At 41.7% G+C, this 24,908-nt stretch overlaps 1 protein-coding gene across 12 annotated transcripts; it reads right to left on the bottom strand.

Annotated features, from left to right (window-relative positions):
- LOC143336009 (serine/threonine-protein phosphatase 2A 56 kDa regulatory subunit gamma isoform-like) lies at window positions 1-24,135 on the bottom strand. Of its 12 annotated transcripts, none has more exons than XM_076755784.1 (16): window positions 23,855-23,962; window positions 23,225-23,284; window positions 19,787-19,949; window positions 8,743-8,942; window positions 6,022-6,132; window positions 5,816-5,908; window positions 5,592-5,722; window positions 5,417-5,476; window positions 5,083-5,191; window positions 4,938-4,991; window positions 4,432-4,602; window positions 4,192-4,319; window positions 3,993-4,094; window positions 3,662-3,734; window positions 3,227-3,343; window positions 262-2,215 (listed from the first exon to the last, which is right to left on the bottom strand). In XM_076755784.1, the coding sequence occupies exons 1-16, from the start codon at window positions 23,879-23,881 to the stop codon at window positions 2,081-2,083; spliced, it is 1,734 nt and encodes a 577-aa protein (XP_076611899.1). In that variant the 5' UTR covers window positions 23,882-23,962; the 3' UTR covers window positions 262-2,080. The 12 variants fall into 12 exon arrangements, with proteins under 12 accessions (XP_076611908.1, XP_076611899.1, XP_076611898.1 ...); XM_076755783.1 differs by having other exon boundaries at window positions 19,787-19,952; window positions 23,855-23,942; XM_076755785.1 differs by having other exon boundaries at window positions 23,225-23,281; window positions 23,855-23,882.
- Window positions 24,136-24,908: the final 773 nt, after the last annotated feature.

Below are 24,908 nucleotides of genomic sequence, written 5' to 3'. Positions count from 1 at the left end.
TGTGTGTGTGTGTGTGTGTGTGTGTTTGGGGGTGTTACAGCCAGTGTGCAGATCTGGGCAGAAGGGGTCAAACAATGGTGGTACAAATCTTAAGCGGAATGGGACAGTGGGGGCACAGCATGGAAAAGTCACGATGGGAGGTGATTTCCTCTCATAGACAGGCACCCGGGGAGGCGACCCCACAAACCAAGACAGACAGCATCACGGATTTCAATTCTTTACTAGTTTGTTTGTTTTTGTTTTTTTGTTTGTTTTTTTTTTCAGTTGTGTTTCTATTTTCTTTCAAGTTTTATCAGGAAGTGCTTCGTTGCTGAAGTGGTTTGGGGCAACCACTCTGCTTCTCCTCTCTAGCTTCTGACTACAAAAATCCCACTTTGTAGCTTCATCAAGGCATGTGCTGGAGTCCGAGCGGCCGAAAGCGTGCCAAGCGCAGACCTGAACGCGTCTGTTTTTTGGAAAACCAATGTTACGTTTATTTTTATTCTTTTTCTGTATTTTTTTCACGGATCTGGCATCTTAGCTCATGCTGCTACTCGATTCTCGGTTGAGCAAATATCCCCTTAGACTATAAAAGGCACTGTGAAAAGAAAGGCTTATGTTTGACCTCTTCGAACCAAACATACCTCATCTACGAAGCGGTCTAATCTCGAACAAGTGTTTTATAAATAAAAGGATCTTGCTCGAGAAGAGTAGAGAAAGCAATCACTATCAGCACGGTCTCTGCCCCCGTCTGACTTCTCTCAACACACAGAAACATTGTGTAAATCCCAGATGAGCGACTACATCTCTGACCTCTCGTGAGCCTCACATGAATGACAGTGACTTGTACTGAATGCTAATGACCATGTTAAAACACAGTCCTACGGCGGCTGGACGCCAACGGGCAACCAAAAATAAACCCCACAATCCCCTCTCATGTAACTGGCACGGTAAGCCGGGCTTGGGCTGGACTCATCCCAAGGACCAATCAAATGGATCTCAACATATAACAACCTATCTGACCGTTGCTTGAGCTGCTGACACACACTGCGACCCGTCTTAACTTATTGCCTACACATTTAAAAGGATTTTTTGTAACAAAGGAACTAAATTAATGAGCATAGTTGGCACTAAACTAGGCTTCTACACAGGGGCAAAGATCTGAACCCAGACCTCTGTCAGACCAGCACTTTGACCAAAGAACTGTGTCGTAACCCTTTTGATCCTGACACATTCTACTGGGAGTCCCTGATGACCCGGTCCTGATGACCAGAATGATCAAGGAATCTTCGCAGCTAATGGAAAATGTATTGAGAAAAAATAGCAACCTCCTAACAGAACGTTTATTCAGACAGAAGTGTGTTTGACTCTGAGAGGAGCTCCTAATATACTATGTAGGAAAAAATAGAAACAGCTGTCTTGTTTAAACGTTATGAGAAAATAGCTAATATTAAATATATAGAAACGACTGACATTTAACATCAACTGATGTTTTTCTCTTGTCCTTTTTTTGTTTTTTTGAAATGAAACTGAAGACGTCCTCTGTGGAGGTTACAGTTGGGGGCTCATATTATTTGTACAAGCACCTGACATCTATAAAGAAGAGGCAAGAGGAGAAGACAGCTCACACACACAGAACAGAACACCTGAGAGAAATGACCAGAAGGGGGCAGCACAGCACCCCCCCAAAAAAAGTTAGGAGGACAGGAGAAGAGAAAAAACGAGGGGGGAAAAGGAGATAACGACACTACGGTATCTTGGGTGAAGTTCAGGGCACGGTGCATGTTGTGGTCATGCAGGACCGTCCAGCACTACAGACGCCTCTGCTGGACAGCAACCAGGTGGGTTAAAGAGTGTGAGGGAGGGGCGGGTCAGTAGGGACAGAGCACCGCTTGTCCCGGAAAGCCGAACCAGGCTTAGATGTGCGGCTTTAGACATTTTCCGTGTCAGGTGGAGCTGGGACTGTTCAGGTCTGTGTTGTGCTGGGCTAGACTGAGATACCAGAGTTCTGTTGTTGTGCTGGCCTCTGTGGGCCTGTGGTTCCTCTGTGGTGGATGCTGCTGCTGTTGCTGCTGGTTTACGGTGGATCTGGTGTGGTCTCTTAGTGGCCGTCGTGCGTTGTCAACATGTCCTCGGCTCTCCGGTGCAACTCCAAGGCCGTGACAGTGCAGATGTCCTTCGGGAGCTCTGATTTCCTCCGCATCAACGGGCGCTCTCGACGCTGATCTCTTTGGATCTGGGAACGTGGAGACAGTGGGACAGAGAGGGATCAGTAACATTCAGCACTAACACACACCTCAGCCATACCTCACCTGTGCCTTCTGACGCACGCTGCTCTCACGCTTTCAACAAGCACAGAACAGAAACGTGTCTTGAGTAAGATTCGGTCTGATCCAGATGTCTCACTATGGCTGCACATCCAAAGCACATTTGACTATGAGGAGTAAATAATTGCATGGTATGATGGGGTAATTGTGCCAATTCACTCAGTTTGTCCTCTGTTCCACTTGGAAGTTGGAAGACAGCTGGGAAGATACTTTGGGAACCATGTGACCCATGTCTGCTTTGAATGATCATCTGGACAGAAGAAATAATTTATGGGAGAGACTGTTTTTCTTCCTTCCTTCCTTTCTTCCTTCCTTTCTTCCTTCCTTCCTTCTTCCTTTCTCCCTGAAATGGCCTCAAATGTTCGAGCTGTGGCTGCTTAAAAAGTTCATTTATGTCAACTCACATGGACATAGTTTCAGCTAAATGCTTTCAAGCCTCATGGATTCCACTCGCATAGAAACTTAGAAAAGGCTCACAATAATTCTAATAAAGCAAAGTTCAACCTCAGAACATCGTCAAATATCTGCAAGTGACAATTTCAGTCAGAGCCACCAATGCAAACATGTGTAAGGTGAAAGAGACAATTGTCTTATTTGTTTGATTAATGCCTGTGTGATACAACATAATGCATGTGAGGCACCTCGGACTGCTTTTTCTATAGGCTGTGCATTAAGGCAGCTTCCAATCCTCATCATGAAAGGCATAAATCATAACTTTGTCTAAACTCACAAAATCAATATCATCCTTTCTGTCAGTCAATTAATCCATAGCTTTAGTTGGTTTACACAAAGAGATCACATTGAACACGGAGTCTAGTGTCCTTGGCATCAGCCACAAAGCCCTCCCAGAGCACCTGCCTTGCACAAAAACACACCAATATCTACTGCTACACTGCACGATACACGTATACACTCCTGACCTGTGTGGCTTCCTCCTCCATTGTTTTCTTTAGCATGTTGACATCATCAAGCAGCGGCCCATCTGTCTCCATGTCCATTGGACAATCTGAGCCCACCGAGTCAATGTACATCAGAAACTGTCCAGGGAGAAGTGGAGGGGGCGGTTAAGAAGGCAACACACTGCTCATGTAATCATGCTTTTGACTTTAAATCTTTGATCAACTTGGACATTTTCTCTAAGGCCACCGTGTATATATATATATATATATGAAGCCTCTACCCGTTTCTTTAACTGAGCTTTCTTTTTTGGCTAGCTTGGGTCACACTGCAAACTCCAAAGGCTACAGCAACATAAAATTGTCGGACAGGACTTTAGTTACGGAGGCGTCGGTCAGTCAGATCAGTGAGATGTCTGCAGTGTTAATGTACTGCTATGTTAAAATCTCTCTGCTCACCTGTGGGTTTGATTTTGCGAGATTCTCAATCTTCAGCCACGCTTCTTCTCTCTCTTTCCATTTGGCTTTCTCTCTGAGGCACCCAACAAAACAGGCAAAACCATTAGAGACTGCATCAAAAGGAAATATTCACTGACGTCACGCATCTGTTATGTTCAAAGCATGTCAGGAGTTTATGGTTCAGTTTACTTTTCTGGCTTGCTTGCCTGCTTAGTCAGTTTTTCCACTTCTAATGATGTTTGTATGATGTTATCGTTGACGTTTGTAACCATGTAATAAGACCAAGAGAGCCGTGGCTGCACTGGAAAATCGGATGTGATGTCTTACTTACTTGCTTTTCTCTGCCCTGAACTGTTGGGTGCAGTCATCAAACAGCTTCTGGTTCATCTCCATGAAGAGTTTCAGAGCGTTGTAGATCAACCCGTGGATCGTTCTGCAGAATGACAAGGATTGCAACGGGTCGCTTGATTTACGCACTTGGTAGAGAAACACAGAGATAGACGCGAGGGAAAGTCTGCGTGGTGACTCACTTGTTCCAGTGGGTCTTGGAGTTGCGGTAGAGGGATGGGAACATGATGGGCAGGATCTTGGCGGCGTTGTCACTGATCAGACTCATGATGTACTCATTGTTCCAGTAGTACAGAGCTCGTTCTGCCACCTAACAACACACGAGTTTATAGCAGAGTTAAATAAGTGGACAGACAACTTTTGAAGGAAAAAAAAAAGAAACATACTAAATAACATTATGTGTGGTGGGATGACTGCCAGACCTGAAAGTGTGGGCTGGACACACATTTGGCCAATTGTCTGAAGAGGGGCTCCATGACTTTGACAAACTCTGAAGGCTCGATGACGTCCAGGATCTCCTCCAGTTCGTTGAGGAACATCACCTCTTTTGGACTGTGGGTCTTTGGCCAGTACTTTAACAAAGCCATCACCGTCTGCACACAAAGGACAACAGGCTTATCACAGAAGAACAGGACTGTATGGACATCCTGATCTGTCCAACTAATAACCCATTGATGAAGTTTGACAAGCACATAATTAGAGAGGTAAAATAATTCCAATGCATTCCCTCTCCTCTCCTCTTGTCAAACAGCTGAGTCAGGTCCAGCCCCAGTAACCAGATCTACTGTACATGAGCACCTGACAAGTCACATTGCAAGTAAGCATGCTAAGGAAATATAAAAAAAAATAGACTTCGGCAATACATGCAGGCAGACTAATCTTGAGCAGGCAGGACAACACAACACAACGATAATAAATCATATCTTACCGGTTCTGTGAGGGTACTATCCTTCTCTAAGAACTGCACCACACAGTAGGCCAGCTGAGGGTGAAACACAACATCACGTTACCACCTCAAACAATACTGCAGTACTGTAAACACTACTGAGACTTCAGACTGACCAAGTGTTTACCTGTGGGTGATATACACTAAGAGACTTGACTTTGTGTAATGGCAGAAGAACTTTCAGCAGGAATATCTTGTGCTCTTCTTTCAACGGTAATGCAAATCCATTGATTATGCTGTAAATATAAAGGTGGTCATCAGAAAAAGGAGTGTTGGAATTGTATTTAGGATTCTAATGGGCTCTAGAAACAACAGACAGACAAGACAATCAATCCACATGTGCCTATTCAATCATCGTACTCCTGAAAACCATTACAGGAAATGAACCAAAAACAAAAGTACACGCTGAACCACAAACATCAGAAATGGTCTTATGGGTGCACCTCTCAAAAACATCTTACCTGCCTAATATTTCCAGTAATTCTGCTATTCCATTATGATGTTCAGTCTCATAAATGAACCTGAAAAACAGCAGCACGGCGATACATTACGGTGGTACATTTAACAAAACACACTCCATTAGTCACGAAGACAACAGAGGTGTCACTAATGTGCTTAACTCACCAACTCACTCACCTATAAAATATGTTATTAATCTGTTTCCTAATGTACGCTCGCAGGCCCAAGAACTTGCCATAGATGCGATGAAGAGTTGTCTTTAAAAAATCTCTTTCCCTGGGGTCTTCACTGTCGAACAGTTCTAAGAGCTGTGCACAAAAAAAAGTTACTGAGACACTGAGTGCCAAAGACCTATGAACAAGAAATACACTCACTATGAAAATACATTATTACGTACTTACCTGCATTACAAACTTCTGGTCAATATACTTTTTGGCTATGTTTGGTTGAAAGTCAGGTGACTCTAAGAACCGTAGGAAGAATTCATAGACGAGCTGAGGAAAGAAGGGTCCAGGTTAAAAGACCTGAAAGCACCAGCTGAAATGATTTACAGAGAATAAGCCGGACTTGGTCTGAGTGTGTGTGTATTTGTGTGTGTGCTGTGTACCTGTAGATGTGGCCATGCTGCCTCTAGTGTGGGTTCATCCTCCTCTGGGTCGAACTCAGCACCTGTGGGGTTGGATGATGGCGGCAACGTCCTAAACATATTCACAGCAAACTGGGGAGAAAAAACAGAGAAAATTATGTCAACTCAACAATCCACTGAAAATTCAATAATACAATACACAGATATTAAGATGAAATAACTCAATTTCAAAGAAATTAGAAAAATTAGGCCATCTGACTGCACCAGCTGTAATTTAACAAGCAGATCGTGATATATAGTATCTTTCAGTGCAGCATCACTGAATTACAATCACTTTTTATACTGCATTTAGTCTTACGTTTAACCAGGGTGGAAAATAACAGTTACTATTGCCAAACCTATAGTGCCACTATAGTAAACATTAGCTCTGGCTAATGTTTGTCTACTCTACCTGCCACTTTGACAACCGCTAATTGAACATTTGCTTCTAGAACACATCTGACAGCTGACATAATGAACCTGATTGGAGGATTCAGAAATCCATCAGCCACAGTGTTGGACAAGCAAACAAGGTTGTTTACCATCAGTAACTTATCCCCCCATATTACAACAAATGATGAATAACTTGTTAGGAGAGTTGACTGCAAAGTACTAGAGAGGACCACAGTTTTTGCAACAGCTTGCAAATGGGAACTAAAACAGTGAGATATGTTGGTTGAACTGCAGAACAGTACAAATGCATATTAAAACAAACACAGCCTCTGCAAACTGGTTTAGCTTCAGGTTCTATTTAGCTTTTGCGAAACAACTTAGCTGAACTCAACCCAAAAGTATTCCCAGTGCTCTGCTTCTTGCCCAAAACTGTTCCAAGAGACAAGTCAACACAAATGTTTGTCAAATGAAGTTTCCATTATGTTAATCCACCTTCATAATCTACCTTCAAAATGTTGTGCTTTCTTTTTGAAAAGCATGAATCAAAATGTGCTTTGATTTTTGAATATTCCCACTTGTGCTTGTCTGAGATAGCACCCTGTTTCACTACCAATACCATTCCCTAAACTGGGAGGCATCCATCTATTTTCCCTCTTAGTCTATTCTCACTTTCCAGACAGCACACTTACGACAGTCCCTACAGAGTGCAGTCGACCAAAGGTCAAAACACGCTCACTCGCCATGTTTATATTCTTAGCAGAAACCATTTCTTACTTCCCCCCCAGAGAAAGGGACTAATGGAACAACCACTGTCGTGTCATCCAAAGGTCTGCCAAAATATTGTTCTAAACCTTGAACAGCGAAGCATCAAACATGCCCTGAAAGAACAAGGGCTTATGGGAGAAAATAAAATGTACAACCTTAACATACGAATGCACTCTTTATGGCTATAAATGAGTTTGTCGTGTCAATCTCCATACTTTGATGATGAAAGCTAACAGTGAGCTTCAAAGAGTCTTTGTCTTTAAGGGGGCAAGGGAAGGGGGCTGCAGGGAATAAGAGTATATTTTCATGCTGATTTGGCAGCTCGGTTGCATTTTCTGCTGCACGGATCAAATAGAGCCACGACAAGGAGGATGGGGGTAAATTTGCACCTTGATCACCTGCAGTTTACCATGTGGCATTGAGGCAGGGCTTTGATTAACATCAAAGGCTTTTTAATTTGGCTTGGGAAAGCAAAACCTGGCACCATGAACACATCCATGCCACAACCTCAGAGGAGCACATCTCTAATAAATATACAGTAGGAGCTCAATGACTGTCACACTTTTTACAGCCCAACTGGGTGAACAGCCTCAGACCTGCAGAGGTAGCAACGACAGACCAGTTAGATTTGAGTTAACTTTCTTGGCCATCTTCAGACAAATATATGGATCACCAATGATTTTAAAGATAACTGTTAAGTTTCAAGGCGAGGGTTCAAACAGAGGTCGGTGATGCTCATGTGAGTTTCCTATGACGCTGTGAGGAGCCTAAAAATAAAGACTAAATGCAAGCAGCAAGTAATGCTGGCAGTAGAAACCGCAGTACATTCTCTTCCCATGGTGCAGAAATTAAGCCCACATGAAAAAGAAAGATCTAGCTTCATAACAGACAGCAGATCCGCATACAGAGGTTAATGGAACATAAAAGCAAGAGTTACATTCTACTGAGTCAAATGTCTCTTCATGGTGACACGCATTTAGCGATACACAGCAGAGCCTTATTTACAGCAATGCTTCAAGAGCTTCACAGATAATACAAGAAAACCCTTCTCATCTCAGTGAGGCAACTCAGGAACATGTAGCTGAGGAATCAATCTAAGTGAACATTTTTAAACTTAACGACCAACTGTGCTGCTACACTTATTCGAACCAGACACACACGAGAAAGTCATGATTTGTTTTATGGAGCTAAATGATACGGGCTTATTATAGAAAACAGGCTTAAACTAGGTAGGGTAAATCTATCCATCATAGGTGATTATGGCTGCCAATTTACCAATTTAAATTAGGAGAGGCCTTCATTTGTGGAAAACAGGGATGGTGGAATTAATGTTCTTAACAAATAACAGGAACTTCACATAAAACTAGGTTTTATGCGCATCATAAAACTATATCATACTATTTGAGACACAATGATACAATATAAAACCCACAAAAATAGTATTCCTTGGAGGCCCAAAGAGACGTGTGGGAGAGGAGAAAAAGACCTTTCACTTTTCACCATGCTTAAATCCAAGTCTGCAGTTCAATGTGTGAATATACTGACCATGTGAACCACCTCTGGGTAGATGGGTTCTGTGATGACGTTCCTGTTGTGGGTGATGTACTCCACCATCTCGCTTAGTGCCGCCCGTTTCACCTCCTTCCATTTCAGATCACTCAGTGGGTCTGAGACAAAATCAAAGAGGACGCAGCACTGCCGCAACTTCTGGATGAACAGCTTCTCCTGCTCTGCAGGGGGAACATCTACAAGACAGAAACGGAAGGAGGGTTGGAATCAACAGGTCTGACATCGTGTGTAGAGATTTCTCCTTTACGGAAAACAGGAACAAATTCTCTTTACAAGATAGGATGTGAATCCTAACTACACATTCAAGAAAGTAACACTGTATCTGAGAAACCCCCCCCCACACACACACACACACACACCTACACAATCACAAACCCCCTCTCTCACACACTCATAATAAGCTTTAATGTTATTCAGGTTCAGTACACCTGTTGAGTTCATGTGGTGACATGTAGAGACTTAATTTAAAGACTTCATAATCAATAATTTAGCCTTTTAAAGTCAGTGTCACCACTACATCAATGATGCAAAGACTCTAAATCTGCCCCAGGAATACTGAGCCACACCTGTCTGTGTAAAATCATTAACTTGCAATTTAAAAATCATGGCACGTTTTCGTAGTCACGGCACACTGAGGCAACCAGCATGCATGCATTATCCCCATACAACAGCTGCCTCAAATAAATCAATGACTAACACAAACCATCCAAAACACTCTTATGCAACATAATATGCAATCCATTCCTCAAGCAACCAAATGAACATTTTCATAAAATAAGAAAAACATTAATAATATATAAAAACGTCTCAAATGTTGCACTAAAAAAGGTATGTTTTCAGTCGATGTTAAAATTTAGCAACTTTCAGCATCCCTCCAAATAAGCCAAACGCACAGGAGCTGAATGCAGAATCACCAAGGAGCTCTGTTCTGCACTTTGGAGCTATTACCAGTGTGCTCCCAGAGGACCTGAAGGGCTTTCCCTACTCCAACACCAAATATGTTTCAGACACATAAGGTGCTTAAGGCCATGTACTGCTTTCTAAACAAGTAAAAGAACTTTATAACAATGCTGAAATTACAGGTAACCACTGCAGACATGTGAAAATAGCTATTTTGTGCGCTCTGCATCAACCGATTTTCGGCTGTTTTGGGAAGACCAGAGAGGACACCATCACTATAATCAGTCGTGGTAATACATACTCTGTCATGATGTAGATTCTGCAATGGGACATGCTGCTTTCACTAAGGGAAAAACTAGTTTACTTTCACCCTGACAAAATGTGAGTAGCAGCCTCAAAGAAATGACAATAGACAAACAGTTTCTCTTGCAAATCATTTCGCCTCAGTTGGTCTGATTCTCAAGCTACAAAAAGTACCCTGCAACCAAAATGCAATGAAGCTCCTTCATTTTCATCCAACACAGGGATCAGTGACTAAAACCTAAATGTTACCTCATAAAAACTACCTATGGGGCAGCACCAATTTGTCTGTCACAGCATGTGATTTATGAGTCAGTCTTGTCTCCCCATTAACAATCTGCATGTGTACTGCATGTCACCATGGTAACCACAGGCAAAGATGGGACTTTGGACCAGGGGGTGACCGACACTAATCAAAGAGGCATGCAGGCTGCTGCTGCTGCTGTAGTTATACTGGTTCATATGCTGCTGATTTGCTGTGCACATCAGCTGCGGCCAAGAGACGTGTCAGCCAAACTGACCTCGAACACAGATAACACCAACTGGGAATCAAGAGAAAAACTAACACCAATCAGTCAACACTTCTTACAACACTTAAAAGAAGGTAGAAATGCAGAGGTGGTACTGTTACGAAACCATTCTGTGTCATTATGTTCAGAGGAACTGAGCCAGAAAAAAAAAAGATTTAAATATACTGGGAATTTGGTTATGCAAGGTATGCAACAGGTATAGCATAAAGCACAGCTTCATCATTGTGATAACAAATTCCCAAAGGACACTCCAAGATGTTCCTACAAACCACAGAAGTACACAGAACTTAATATTGAAAAAGGTAATTAAGCAATTGGCCTTATTACTCAACCTTAAACAAATAAAATCAGGTTGATCATATCAGAAACAGTCTGAACATGTATGTATGGCAGATTAATATATTAACATTCAGCATTACAGACTCTTACTGTATTGACTCATCAGCTTGTGGATGCCATAAATCAAATCACTGCAACTTCACATACAGAAAAGCACTAACATCAGATGGTGACAACTAGTGTCAGACTGAAGAAAACATTTTGCGCTTTAAACTTATCAAAAGAAGTAGCACAATAAGGTGAAACTCCTGAGTCTTGAGATGTGGTGTATTTGAGTAATTTGGCTTTTCTGTTGCAAACATTGCTACAAGTTGTGTTAACTGAAAGCGTGCGCATGTAACCACAGCACAGAATGTGCCCTCATGTTTACCACAAACACTGACAACACAGCAGCGAACAATAAAAAACCTCCATAGGAACTCTACTTACAAAGCAATTGCCAGTTTCGTATAGATACTTTCTAACAACAGAATACAGACACATAACTGACACATAAATAAATCTCTACAATAAAGTCAAATACGCTCATACTACTTGCACACGTATACACACTCCCCTGAACAGAAAACGGCCTTAGTCTTGCTGACATCTTTCATATTGTCATTTTTCAGCCATCATTTTTTGTATAACCTCCCTTTCAGCAAACAACTGTATTTTAAAATTGTTCATTAGACACTGAGACCACCAGCAGATACATTTCAAATCCTGCAGAGGGCATGCAGACCTATTTAGCAGCTGGAAGCAGCTGATAACAGTTTCTGTAAATATTAATTTGCAGTATTTTCTGGACTGCCCTCTCTTGAATATTGCCTCCACAGCAAGTGGGGGGCACTGGTACAAATATCAGAGTTGATACCGAAAAATGTAATTACTCGACACTGAAATAAGTAACTCCTAAGAGATCCAGTACTGTCTGTTGTGCACACTCCCACACAGGCTAGAAACTCAACCTGGGACTGACAGCAACAACAGACGGACTTTCCCTCCACCTCCATGTTTCTGAGTCACAGCTGGTATCCAACACATAACACAAACTGCAGCTGCCTGTGTGCTACCTGTAAAAGCCATATTTTCTGTTCTGTATCCCATTTAATGTTATCTTGAACCAAAAATAATTCTGCAAATAAAGCACTTGTAAAATATATTTAAAACATGGGTGTCCTGAGGTTGACGAGGCAGCGTATGTCTTTCCAGTGCATATCAGCCTTTAGGGCTTGTTTGTGCTGTACGGTACTTTGGAAGGAGACAAGCCAACTGAATACAGAACATTTCTGAGTCTATATTCAGACAGTGTAAAATTATGACAAGTCTGCAAGCAGCTTTGCAGTAACATCATATTTCATTCCATCTATCCAAACTACCAGCCACAAACAGGATCTAATCGACCGCATCAAAGGTCAAACAGCTGGCAATTTGCTTCACCCCTGAGCTTTGGCTACCACATCCATGGAGAACCCTAATGGGGATCTGTTTTTGTTTCAACACTGTGTTTATGTAAGACACAGCTGAGTATATTCTTTGTTCTGTCTTCCTTTCCAATAAGCTGCAATTCTAAACTGTGAAGCTGCTGCCACTGAGCAATACAGCTTTTCTGGGGAAAACTAGCAGCCACCTTCTGTGTCAATTACTGTTCTATTTCCCTGCTTCCTCTCTGGCAGATACAATACCTACACAAGAAGTATTCAGTCCTTTTATGGCACTGAGCAGGAAAAGACATGGCATTAACATCAAAGTGCAAATAAATTATCAAGGACAAAACGAATTGGCCTTTTAAATGCAGAACCCCAAAATAAACACCTTGTTTTTTAGAAGTCTTTACGTTTATTAGGTTAAATGGAGATCATCTGTTCATTATCAAAGTTTAACAACTGCTTTTACGCTGAATTCACCCGTACCTGAAAGATCTTTGCCTGTTAAGAATGAGCTGAAACACGGGTTTACCCATAAGCACCTCATCTCATCAAGCCCTGACTGCCAAGAGGTCTACCAGCTACAGTTACACAACAGCACTAGGGTTTCTGAACAGGCCTAAAATATTAAGAGACATGCTGTGCAGGTGCAGACTTCACACACAGGCCTCTCTGCATGGATGAGCAAATAACCTTTACTCATCTAAAGACTCCAGTGTGCACATAGGAAGCCAGTCATGGACACAAATTGCTTCCAAGTTCAGATCTCAAATCCTGTAGTATCAGGTGGTGAATATACAGTATAATGAACTGGTAATAAACTGGCATCAGGAGGCTATGTCCTATCATGTGGGTACAATTATGGCTATGCTTTTAAAAGTCATAAGGCCATTTAACAAGTGACAATATGAGACCAACATCTCTGATAGTAGCACAGGTGTGCAATAACAGGCTGTGGTTGGCCGAAAATGTGTTGCACTAAAACACCTCCGAGTTACTTGGAGCATTCTACAGTCAGTTTCTGTTTTACACACTCAGCACTTGCTGAGGGTCCAAGCCTCAGGCTCATCTGGTTAGACTGTAACTCAGAAGCCTACTGGAGATTCAACAACAAGCAGAGCATTGCAGAGCACGTGTATCATCTGACACCAGATACCCATCTACAACACAATACAGACGCACACACTGTCAACATGCTTTGACCTCGCTTCCTATGACATCAGCAGTCTTGATGGGGGATGGGAGACTCAAAACTCGCACTCCTTCTCACTCTCTCCTCGCCCTCCCTTCATGACTCAAGCTAAGCTATGCAATGTCTTGGCAAAACCTTTCCTCGTTGACACACAAACACAATCCCTCGCTTCCTCTTCCAAAAATACTCCTGCCACCAACACTACGAGGATAAATGCTCTCACTGTCTCGTGGCAACTTTTACAAAAGTATTCTGACACAAATATTTTCTTCTGCAAAATCCAAAGTAGCAGCTGCAGCTGCTAAATGGCAACAATTCTTGCCCATCTCCCCTTGAAACACAGAAACACAGAGAAGCAGAGGAGGCAAATTTCCTATTCTCACCTCTAAAATGCATGAGGGCCACGGGCTGGAAAGGCCCATTGGAGCTCGGTGCATCCAGAACCATCCCACTTGCAGGTCTAGCACATGCCAACATCAGTGAGCTGAGGCAGGAGACGGGGGAGAAGAGGGCAGCCCAGGCTAAGGCGAGGAGCCAGCCTCCATTTTAGCACGAACACTCGGAGCAGAAAATGAAGCTCCCCTGCTGCTGGAGGGAACCAGCTAGTTAGTGATGTCATACCTCACTGCAGCCGCCCGGTTGGCTGGCTGCAATCACATGGGCTGGCTGTCAGAATACATAAACAAGAGGGAAGGGATTGGCTGGTGGGCTGAGGGGAAAGGGGTGGGACTGTTACTGTGATTGGAGCAAGAGCAGCTACATCTGTCAAGAGTTTTAAAGCACAAACCTACAGATCTGTCGTTAGTTTAGCCTGTTTTGTTATTTAAATGAAAAAACAAGGCAAGGAAATACTCCTTCTTATCCAACACGTAGGCTGCAGTAAATCAGAGGATGGGTGAAGTGGCACGACTCATTTCTCATTCACAACCTCACACCCAACAACAAACCCCAATACCACAACTGACATAACAAATGACTACACTGAAGTCAAACACAAAAGGTTCAATACATTTAACATGACACATGAAACCACAAGCGTTAAGCATGCACACCGTGGGGCAGGCTTAGACATGATTTTTGTGATGCACGTGGAATAGCTACAGGGGTACATGAGCTGAGGTTTGTACAAGACAAGAGAACATCTCACACTGTTGATCAGATAAAAGCCCTGTTCGTGTGTGTATTGTCTTTGTGTGTATGTGTGTGAGCTTTTGCATGACAGATGGCTCTCCAGGACCACAGGCTGAGCCAGGTGTATGTGACAGAGAAACAGGAAGGCAGGAAGTCTCAATGTGAGCAACACAGGATGTGCATATGTAGTGAGCAGCACTCTGTCTGCCTCAGCAGCACGAGGGGCGAAACCCTGCTCTGTAAATTTGTGTGAGAAAAGGGCAAATCTACAGTTCACACAGTTCAATGCACTAAAATCATACTCAGACACTAAGATTAAATATGCGATGCCTTCAAATGCAGCAAATCAAGTAACAACAAGACAGTTATTCTCTCGATCAGAATACAAAGGTTGAGTCACAGTGCGCATCCACCCACAATCACGACATATACTATCACCAATCCCCATGTGTACTGTGTGTCATCATGCTGCAAGGATCATGGGCATACACACACCCAGACACATATTCACACATATGCCTTTTGCTTCCGCATTTTAAGTATCATGCAAATGCAATGCAGGGGGTGTTTTTGGCATTCTGGAGTAGGAAAACATATAATCCAAAAATTTCTAATGCTGGCTGTACTATTACATGTTTTAGGATGGACACTTCATGAAAAAGAGCAAGCGAGACACTGCAAAGGAAAAAGTCATTTCCTGTGCACTTTGCTTACCCCATGAGGATTAGCATTTTATTAGTAGACATGTACCAATGTAGGGCCCAATGAAATCCATGTTTCCCAAATGACATGTTTTCCATTCGCATTTTTCTAAATTGTTGTCCAATTTAAGCACATTTTGTCATCAGAGTCTTATCATGTGGGGGATTCATGAAATGTCAGCAATTAAAGAAAATCTTAAATTTTTGATGAGTATTAATTAATTAACAGATATTCTGCAGGAAAGCCTCCATAAGCAGGTCAAACACATCAAGTAAGTGGGTCTGCAACGCTTCTCCTTTACAATGCTTGTCCAGATGTAGCTTTTTCAGTTTTGCAAACAGAATGTCTGAGTCCATGCACACAGCCGCAAAGTCGTCTGCAAATGTGTGCCTTACATCTGCCGATGTGTTTGCACTTGGAGAGTTTGCTGAAGTAATGAGCTCTAGCTAGCACACTGCCTCTCTCCCTCAGAGGACATCTTTGACATGAGATGGAGGGGAAAACCCAGATTTTTTATAAATTGCATCCTAAATTCGTCAATTTCTGCAATATTCTGTGCTCAACAGCTGATTCAGGTTTTTTTTTTTTTTTTGCTACACTGGCTAGAAACTGTTAACCGGCTGTCTATGCATGTCAGAAACCTTCAATGTCTTGAACTAGGCTACAGGGTCAAAACAAAGTGGAACGAACCCCCTGCATAATGATCCAGTCACCAAACACAATTTTGCAGTGTGACAGAAGTCTAGTCTGGCTGGTCTTAATATATACAATAGTGGAGTATTTCAGCAGCAGGCCCTAGTCTGAGAGTATAAAGGGCTCTTTCTTGCCATTTTGTTCCCTAGTCATGAGGCAACCTCCCATCAGAAGATCTGTTGTTCTGACCAAGACAACGCTAAACACACCCACTTGCTACAAATACTCTCAAAACGCTCATTCAGCATATACATTCATCAGGCATGAGGTTTTTTTTGCTGTGTCTGCTAGTGGGAAAAGAGAGAACTTGTGAGGCATCATGAGTCTGATCGTGGATGGAATAGAGAATGTGCTTGTGTTATAGCTGTGCTTTTGCCTTAATTCATCATTGATGGCAGCAGGCCAGCCTATATACTTGAGTTTCCAGCTGATCCCTAGTGTCATGGTCCTCTGTAATAAGCACTGAAGGCTCAAATCTATATGGAGAGACAGATCAACACAGGTGAGGCTCTTAACACTAGCTGAATTTGCTTTTCTCCTCAAGCAGCTTCAAATGATAGAAACACAGCTCCATATGTATCCTAGCTCAGTTCTCAAATGTCATGTTCACATACAGACTGAAAATATCAGAAAATAACAGCTCTGATTCTCTACTGCAATTATAGTGGGAGTATAACATGGGACACTAATGTTGGACATGCTAAGGGGAAACACCTGTTGCCACATTACTGCGAGTTGAATATACTCAACAGAAATCACTAGAAACACTGCTGCTAACACTGTGTTGTATTACTGACAAGCATTTGATCATAGCCAACAAGTTCTATTTTTTGCTGTTGTAGTTTAATGCCATGTTTTAGCAGGGAAGTCTCTCTCATGAGATGTGGGAGTCTTTTCCTCTACCACCTGCAGGAGTGAGACAGGAAACCCTTCCCTGAATCCTGCCTTGCCCTTTCGCTTCCTGCTTTAAATATCTGCCAGCCGTGTGAAAAAAATATATGTACCTCTGCAGGAGATTCAGTGTCGCTTCAAACTTTTCTGCCCTTACAGACACTAAAGCTTTTCACCTAGCTGATGGAAAGTAAACATGATATTGACTTGTAAATAAAACCATACACAAAGAACGTTGTGTAACTATGAGGGGATTAACATTACGTTAAGCAAACATAGTAGTATACTCACTGTTTAAAGTAAACAACATTACACTGTCTGTAGGAACTGATGTAACTTCTGCAGTAACTGATGGAACCTGAAAAACAATCATCAGGTGACATCAGTTCCAAGTTTCTTTTAGTATTCCTTCAAATGAAATCCACTGTAGAAGCAATATTTTCAGCGCTCTCTCTCTCTCTCTCTCTCTCTCTCTTTCTCTCTTTCTCTCTCTCTCTCTCTCTCTCTCTAGTACATGGATTAAATAATCATTCTAGTCTATTGCACATAAAAGATAGAAAATAAATATTTTGTGCTGCACTAAAATATAATTTATTCCAAAATTGTCCAGTTCCATTACTTCTGTTACTCGGCCTGTTCAACTTTAACACAGACAATATGCCTTAATCTGCAATAACACTTAAATTCACTGATTAGGATTTGTGGTTTTGTTTGTTTGGCATGGCTAAAGTAGCAGAGGTAAGTTAGATTACATTTTCACAACTGAAACGTTTGTTCCAGTTAATCAATATAACAGAAATGACATTTAATGCTCTAACCAGCAGATGGCGACACAACCTATGACACAGATGCCTCATGCAGCATAGCTCCTGCTTTAATAGAGAACACATACAGAGGTAACAACTGTTGTTGTTCTGGGCTTTTTGGCAAGTACGTTTACACTTGAAACAAGACCACAATAAAATAAACAGGCCCCTGCAAAGCATTCATCTTCTGTTTACGAGCTACAGTCAGATAGATCTCCAGCAAACATTTATCCAAAACACAAAGGTCTCGATTTGTGTACTTTGGTAGACTCATGTTATGTCTTCAACAGAAAGTATATAATCTACTGCGCTACTAAATACAAATTCTGGGACAGCTAAAATGTACTCCGGAGTCACAACAAGCACACTTGGTTTTGGGGCGAGTTCATGGGAACGGCCTGCTTCTGGTCAGGGTTTTCTGTCTCCTCAACATTGCGGCTCTGCAGGACGAGCTCTTGGACATGTGTTTCCATTGGGAGGTGGTGAACATGCCTGGAGAGAAAACAGGCCAAGCGAGGAGCATGTTTGGACAGCACTAAGTGATAACATCTACTGGGCCACTGTGGGATAAGGTTTTGCAGAATGTTATAAAAGCTTTCACTGGGGTGTGGGAAAAGAGCAGCTTTTATCAGGAATTAAGTTATCCTGATTCATTTCTTGATACGCTACATGTAACAGCTAACAAAGATAAAGACACAGGTATATGTTATGGTCGGATATCCTCCTTTGTGTGTCCATCAATTCAAAACGGTGAGCGAGTGGCACGCAATAACACAACAGTTGCTGTCACGTTTCGTCCCATTAGCCAAATCTTCCAAAGAGAAAAATAACATTTGTAAATTCTGACTGAAGAAGAATGCTGCCTTTGCCCCAGAGTGTTGTTGCAAGGAGATCACTGCAAGTATGGTATTCAGACTTAAAAAGCACAGAAAAAAATAAACTAAGTCACTTTTTTCTAAATAAAAATATATATGTATTATATTAAGACCTTAACTTCAGTGGCTAACAACAAAGTCTGTATTGAGGAAAGTCCAGTCTCTCTAATAAGATCCACTCTTCTCTCTTTAACTGGGGAGCAGCATCTTAAGTTCTCATGTATATACCATCATTTCCAATTCACAAGCCATAAATATAGTAACACTGTTGGACTGTGTGCAACATGTACTGTTCAAATTTTCCAAGACTGGTAGCAGAAAAATGCCTTTTAGTCACACGTGTGCAATTGTTCACCTTATGAAACAGTGAGATCACATTAAATAGAATTCACGTTGCACCGGCAAGTTATATAATTATTTTAAAGTGATGATAAAAGGCAGTGGACAACATCGCTGTGTGTATTCATGCATGCATACTCAGAAGCATGCATAGACAATATGCCCAGAGGCCTAACGGCAGCATCCACTCCTCGCTTTTCCATCTGGTGCTGTCCTGGCACCAAGCTTTGACATTAAAAGTAAACGTCAATATACATCTGCAAACATACACCAATATCTCTTCTGCAAGAGGAGGAAGAGAGAAGGAATAGAAGTATAGCTGCCAGACATTGCCAGTCATTGGCAACATCCTGAAACACAAGGACCATGGAATTAAAGCTTTATCTCTGGATTACCACTAAATATAGACGCTTGGGATAAATCCAGCACAAAGTCCATGCCATGTACGTCCTCTGTTTGTTTCCATGTATTGCATAATGTCATGCTCAGCCTGGTATTAAAATGAGGGTGATGCAGCAGGGCATGTTCACAGATATTTCAGTTTGGAAAGAGTGTGTAAATAACTGAGTTTGTACCTGTGAGCATGCATATCCATGAGGCATGCGTCATGATTACATTGATTTCTTACCCTGCCTACCTAAAGAAAAATTCTGTTCTATGCATAGCTTCTGGGTGATTTTTTGAGCCTTGAATTCAGGCTTCAAAACATTTCAAACTGATTCTTTTTGCCCACAAACAACTACAACTTCACAACCAAGTGCAAACTCTTCCAGTCTGGAAACAGCAGGTCTACTAAATGTGCTTGCATGTGTACACTGTATATGTGTATGCAACAGCTCCAAACCTAGAGCACTGGGAAGTTACTTAATTAGGTGATTAGATGACAGGATTTAGTTGTTGTACCAGTAAATACCTTTGAAAGCAGGCAGTTTCTGTAGCTCCCTGTTGTTGCTCAAGCTGAAGCGAGAGGAGCTCTGCCTCTTGTCCTTTTTGACAGGTGTCTGGGAGCCCGGCTGCTTCCCCTTTAGCAGCTGAGTGGTGGGAGGAACACTATTGCTCGCCTTCCTGTTAGAGCTCTGCTGAAACAAGAGAAAAACCCACATTAGTGACACTGAGGTGGAGCAAGCACATGTGGTGCACAGTGTGAAAGTACCTCTTCAGGAATCTGATAAAACTGTGTGAATACAGCCACTAGCTGCTGAGATGTTCAGCTGGCTTACACTAGATGGGACCTTTCTGTTCCATACATAATGTCATATTTACTAAACAAAACAGTGTCTTGTCTTATGTAACTAAGGTCATAAACTACATGTTGCACAATGTACAAACAATATATATATAAAACTGTGCATTTATCTGGTAACTCTTCAAGTTCCTATTGAATAAACAAACCATTTTATGATTGTCTTATCCCCTCATCAAGCCACAAAGCAGTGTCCCTGAAGACTCAGAAAAAAGTCCAGAACGGTTTGTCGGGCTGGAAGTAATCCTGTTGTTCAACTGAATGTGGCAAGTTTCTCACAGCTGTTCCCACCTGGCTGCTGCGATCCATTCAGCAACACACACCTGCTGGCACAGAGCTTACTTCACCAGATGCAGCTGTAGAGCTGTGGCAGTCCGAGTCACGGGGGAATTATTGAATTCATTTAAGACCCAGCTCAAGTCGGCCACAGTCTGCAGCACTACTAGACGGGAGCTTAGGAGCCAGGCCATGAGCGAGCTGTCTAGGACAGTGAGACATAAAGCTGAGCTGGCCTCTATTATGAGCTATATGTCATATGCAAGTAATGCACTCCTTGTAAGCTCCTTGAGCCAAAATACAAACATTTGCAATCTATGATTTTCTAATTCAATGATGTGAATGTACCTCATCACTGATATGCTTCTTACCAAGACAGAAAATGAAGCCTTTCTACATATCATAAACATTGCCTTCAGTCTCAAACACTTCTGCTTACTAAGTACAGTGTATGGGACAAGAGGAAGGGCGGGGGGTAACAACAACAGCTTGCAGCCCAGCGATTTCAATCTGTCACAAGGTTGGTGCAGCAGTAGATCTGCTACATGAGTGCTGACACACAACAGCACCACAGACTGCTGCTACTGCTTGCTATTATCCAGCAAGAGGCGGATAGGCGGCTGAAACCACAGTTTGAGAAAAAGAACGTGTTCAGAAGGTCGACAGTGGAGGAACATATCAAAAATCTGTTGAACTAATTTGCATCACAAGAAGGAATAGAAAATATATGTTTTGGCAATATATTCAAGTTACATTTAAATATGTTTTTTCTTAAATGGGCTTTAAAATAGGGAGCAGAAAACTTGGCAAGTGTGCATTTTTATACAACAACAAACTGGACAGTGTATTACTTCCCCACTTTAACACAAACAGCCCTAATAATGTGAATAGTCAAAGTCTAGTTAAGAGGGGGACAACCTTTTGCTTTTCAATCTGCATGAACGACACACCAGCTGTCAAACCAGGCCTGAAATGAGTGCATCAAGAATTTTTTGACTTCCTGCCAAAAAGAAAGGCCTCCAGTTCTCTGAAGAATGAAGAAAGTTGAAATCTTTCCATAATTGTTCAGTGGTGTTTACATATGGTTACTGCAGAGGTCATGGATGAAATTTGTCTTAAATCTGCTGTTTGTTGAATTTGTTAACAGATGTGTTTTATCTTGGAAAAGAGGGAAGAGAATAGTGTTTGAAACCATAATGTGCACCTGGTCCCACTAAATACCCTCATACTTTTACAAATACAGTACATGACTATGCAGCGCAATAATATGACATAATTATTCACACCAGATGCCTGTGTTATTACAGGATCAACACAATGTTTAACAATACCCCTTCAGCCTTTCCAGATGTGACTCAATCCAGATGTAAGCAAAAAAGTCAACAGGTGGCTATTTTGGCTATTTTCACAATACTACTTTCAATTATATTTGACTGTTTTTATTCAATATCAGCTATTTACTGCATATTGCTACATATTAGTAAATGTATATGTCAGGAGTATTACAAAGGATTTGTAAAGTACATTAATACTGCATGAAGGCTTGTCATTTTTTAAGCACTGTATGACAAGTGTATAGTCAAATAGAATAGGAACTCTACTGATAGGTGGGTGCCCTAAACTGATGTCATCTACATGTAATTTAGCACCAGGTTATCAACAAACAGCAGCATGAGTCACAAGATGGGCAACCATGATCCAGGTAAAACCCAGTCCTGTTAATGAACGCTCGACTCACCAACAGAGGCTGTTACTAGCCCATCAATGATCCACAGCACGTTGTGTCTATATGACACTGTGATTTACAGTTCAGTCACAATTTCATTGATGGTACCTTTGCACCACTGGATACTCAGCCAAGCACGCATATCCAATGCCTCAACCTGCAACTCAGTTCAGCACACAGGTTTACAGCTGCTACAAGCCATCATGAGCGGGGTACACTCACACGATAGTCTGAACCTCTGAACCTGACTCATGTTCAATATCGGTATGTAAGCACAGTTTGACGACTCTATATCACAAAGGTGGGAAAGCCGCGATCAGAGGGTTAAAAAAACCACAACGCGTACTATATGACAAAACTTGGCCACGAGGCGAAATCTCGAGTCAGCTCAAATCCATTTTATGTATACAGCCCAATATTATAAATCACAAATTTCCAATAACAGGGTTTACAATCTGTACAGCAAACAACTCCCTCTCTGTCCTTTAACAACAGAAGAGGGCATCCACTCAGAGCTTGCTGTTTGGGTAAATGGAAAACTATGTATCCAACCATATCAGGGTTAGACATAGTTACAAAGACACCACAGCCTAAAAATGTACCATAGTTCATAGTATCAACATCGCACTGACCGTTTCAATGAAAATTACACAATTTAAGCTCTATACATAGAGGGGGCTATTGTGGTGTGGAAAGTTCAGACATCACAGCCACTCCTTATACTATTTATAAACTGTGATCCACATGATATAAATAACACTGTATCATAACAATTCTATCAGCTATGAAAAATAATGTAATGCGATATTTTTGCCTTATCTCCAAGATTTCCAACCATCCATAGAATAGAATTTTTTATTATTTCAGGGCATGATGTTATCCGATCCAGGAATCATTATTCACAAACCTTCCCCTGAATCACTGCAAAGGACAGTAATGGACACTGATAATGCAGAGGCTGAGATTATTGATTCCTTACGTCACAGACAAGGAAGCCTAGTAACAGTAACAGTAACAATGTCATATCAGTGGCATTTGAACTTGTGTCAGACAAAGTCCTACTGTCTTCCAGGAAGTTTCTAATAAAGTGTCCTGGGTTAGCCGACCTCATGCTCTGAATTCTCTTGTCCTCCACTCTTGCCCACTTTGCCAGACTTTGGGGTCTCCTGAAAGAAAAAGTTTGATCACTTAAGTCAACTGGGCATTACCAGATGAGTTACCAAATAGTACGTTGACACCAGCAACCAGTCTATCAATGAATGCCACCATGTAAGAATCCATGCTAAATATAGAACGCCTGCCCACCCTGTCTCACACTCCAGCTTGAATTCACTGGTAAGGCTGCTGCTAGCTAGCAAACGTTACTTCAGACTCAATAGCATTCACACAACCCCGACTTTCGGCTATAAAAAAATCACCAAAAGCACACAAATACACTTAAAAACACACGCATATTGTCTGGCAAAGCATAGACATTCAAAGTATGCTAACCTGTCTCACTCCTATATAATGCTTTGTTTAAGTAAGGCACAGCGTAGCGGTACATGTTGGCAGGGTAGCGGCTAGCTAGTGGTTCCTGCTGGTTGGCTAACGTTAATGTGATGGGACACTGAGCTGACAGCTAGCTGTTTAAATATCCACTTACGATGCCGGTTTATCAACAAATACACGGAAATGCAGCTCATGCAAACTTTGTTTCCCAACCGCCACAATCCCTTTGCAATTCTCAAACTCACCTTATCTTTTTTCGTTTTATTCGGCATCGTACAACCGTAGCCGCCCTTGCTCCCCTCTCGGTTACTCCACAATCAAAACCTCGACAACTCTCAGGGCACCACTTTGTCAGGCGGTTCAGCCTGTCCTCAGCCTGTGATTGGCTGGTGTCTGTCAGCTGATTCCAACGGCTCAGATTGACACGCTGAGCATGGCGAGGCAGTGGGAGCTCTGCGCCGGTGACAGACAGGCCATTACAGCGCAGGCATCATCATGTCCTCCGTAAGGCATCTGCGGTTGGTATGAAACCTGCTGAACTGGCTCTATCTCACTCATTTACTCTGAGCTATCTAAGTTATTTTGATAAATACACGAATTAGAACTCCAAATTTCAAAAGTTAATGTACAATTAATAAACCAGTATGAACATACAATGTTTGTAGTCACTTTTCAGCAAAAGAACAAAGATTCCCTGGTCCAGACTTCTTATATGTAAATAAGAGAATTTAGAACTGCTGGATTACACAAAACAATCTGAATAGTCAACTTGGGAATTAGGAAACTGTAATGATTAACTGTAATAGTGCTTACTCTCTGGAGGGCTCTTTTCTGTTACTGAAAATCTGTCACATTTTTCTAAAGCATGATTAGCGATTCTATAAACTTTACTGGAGTCATAGTTTAAATAATTTTCCTATCCTCATCTAACTTATGTTTTCCTCTGGCTGGTAAACATCCTTATACCAGTTTTCTAGAATACAGTTCGGTCGGATTCGCTTTGAGTATAGCGGCTTGCATCCTTAGTGTTGTATTGCTGCCATCTACTGGAAGTTTACTGTCACTTACTGTGTTCATCAATTCCAGTTAAAAACAAGTAAACCAATCCAACTTTTTTTTTTTGTTTTGTTTTGTTTTTTGGTCTGTCAATGGGTAATATGCCCAGGCTCCTATGATTAGCATTTATCACTTAGACATTTTGATTTCTCATAGTAGAGCAAAGCATGAGTAAGTAATATTTGTCTGAATTCTTCAATTAAACACATTGGCTCACTGTCATGTTGTCATGGCTTACTGGGA

Source organism: Chaetodon auriga, chromosome 18 (assembly GCF_051107435.1).
Source record: "Chaetodon auriga isolate fChaAug3 chromosome 18, fChaAug3.hap1, whole genome shotgun sequence".
NCBI lineage: Eukaryota > Metazoa > Chordata > Actinopteri > Chaetodontiformes > Chaetodontidae > Chaetodon > Chaetodon auriga.
The sequence above is the reverse complement of the archived record's forward strand: the minus strand, read 5'-3'. Positions and strand labels throughout refer to the sequence as shown.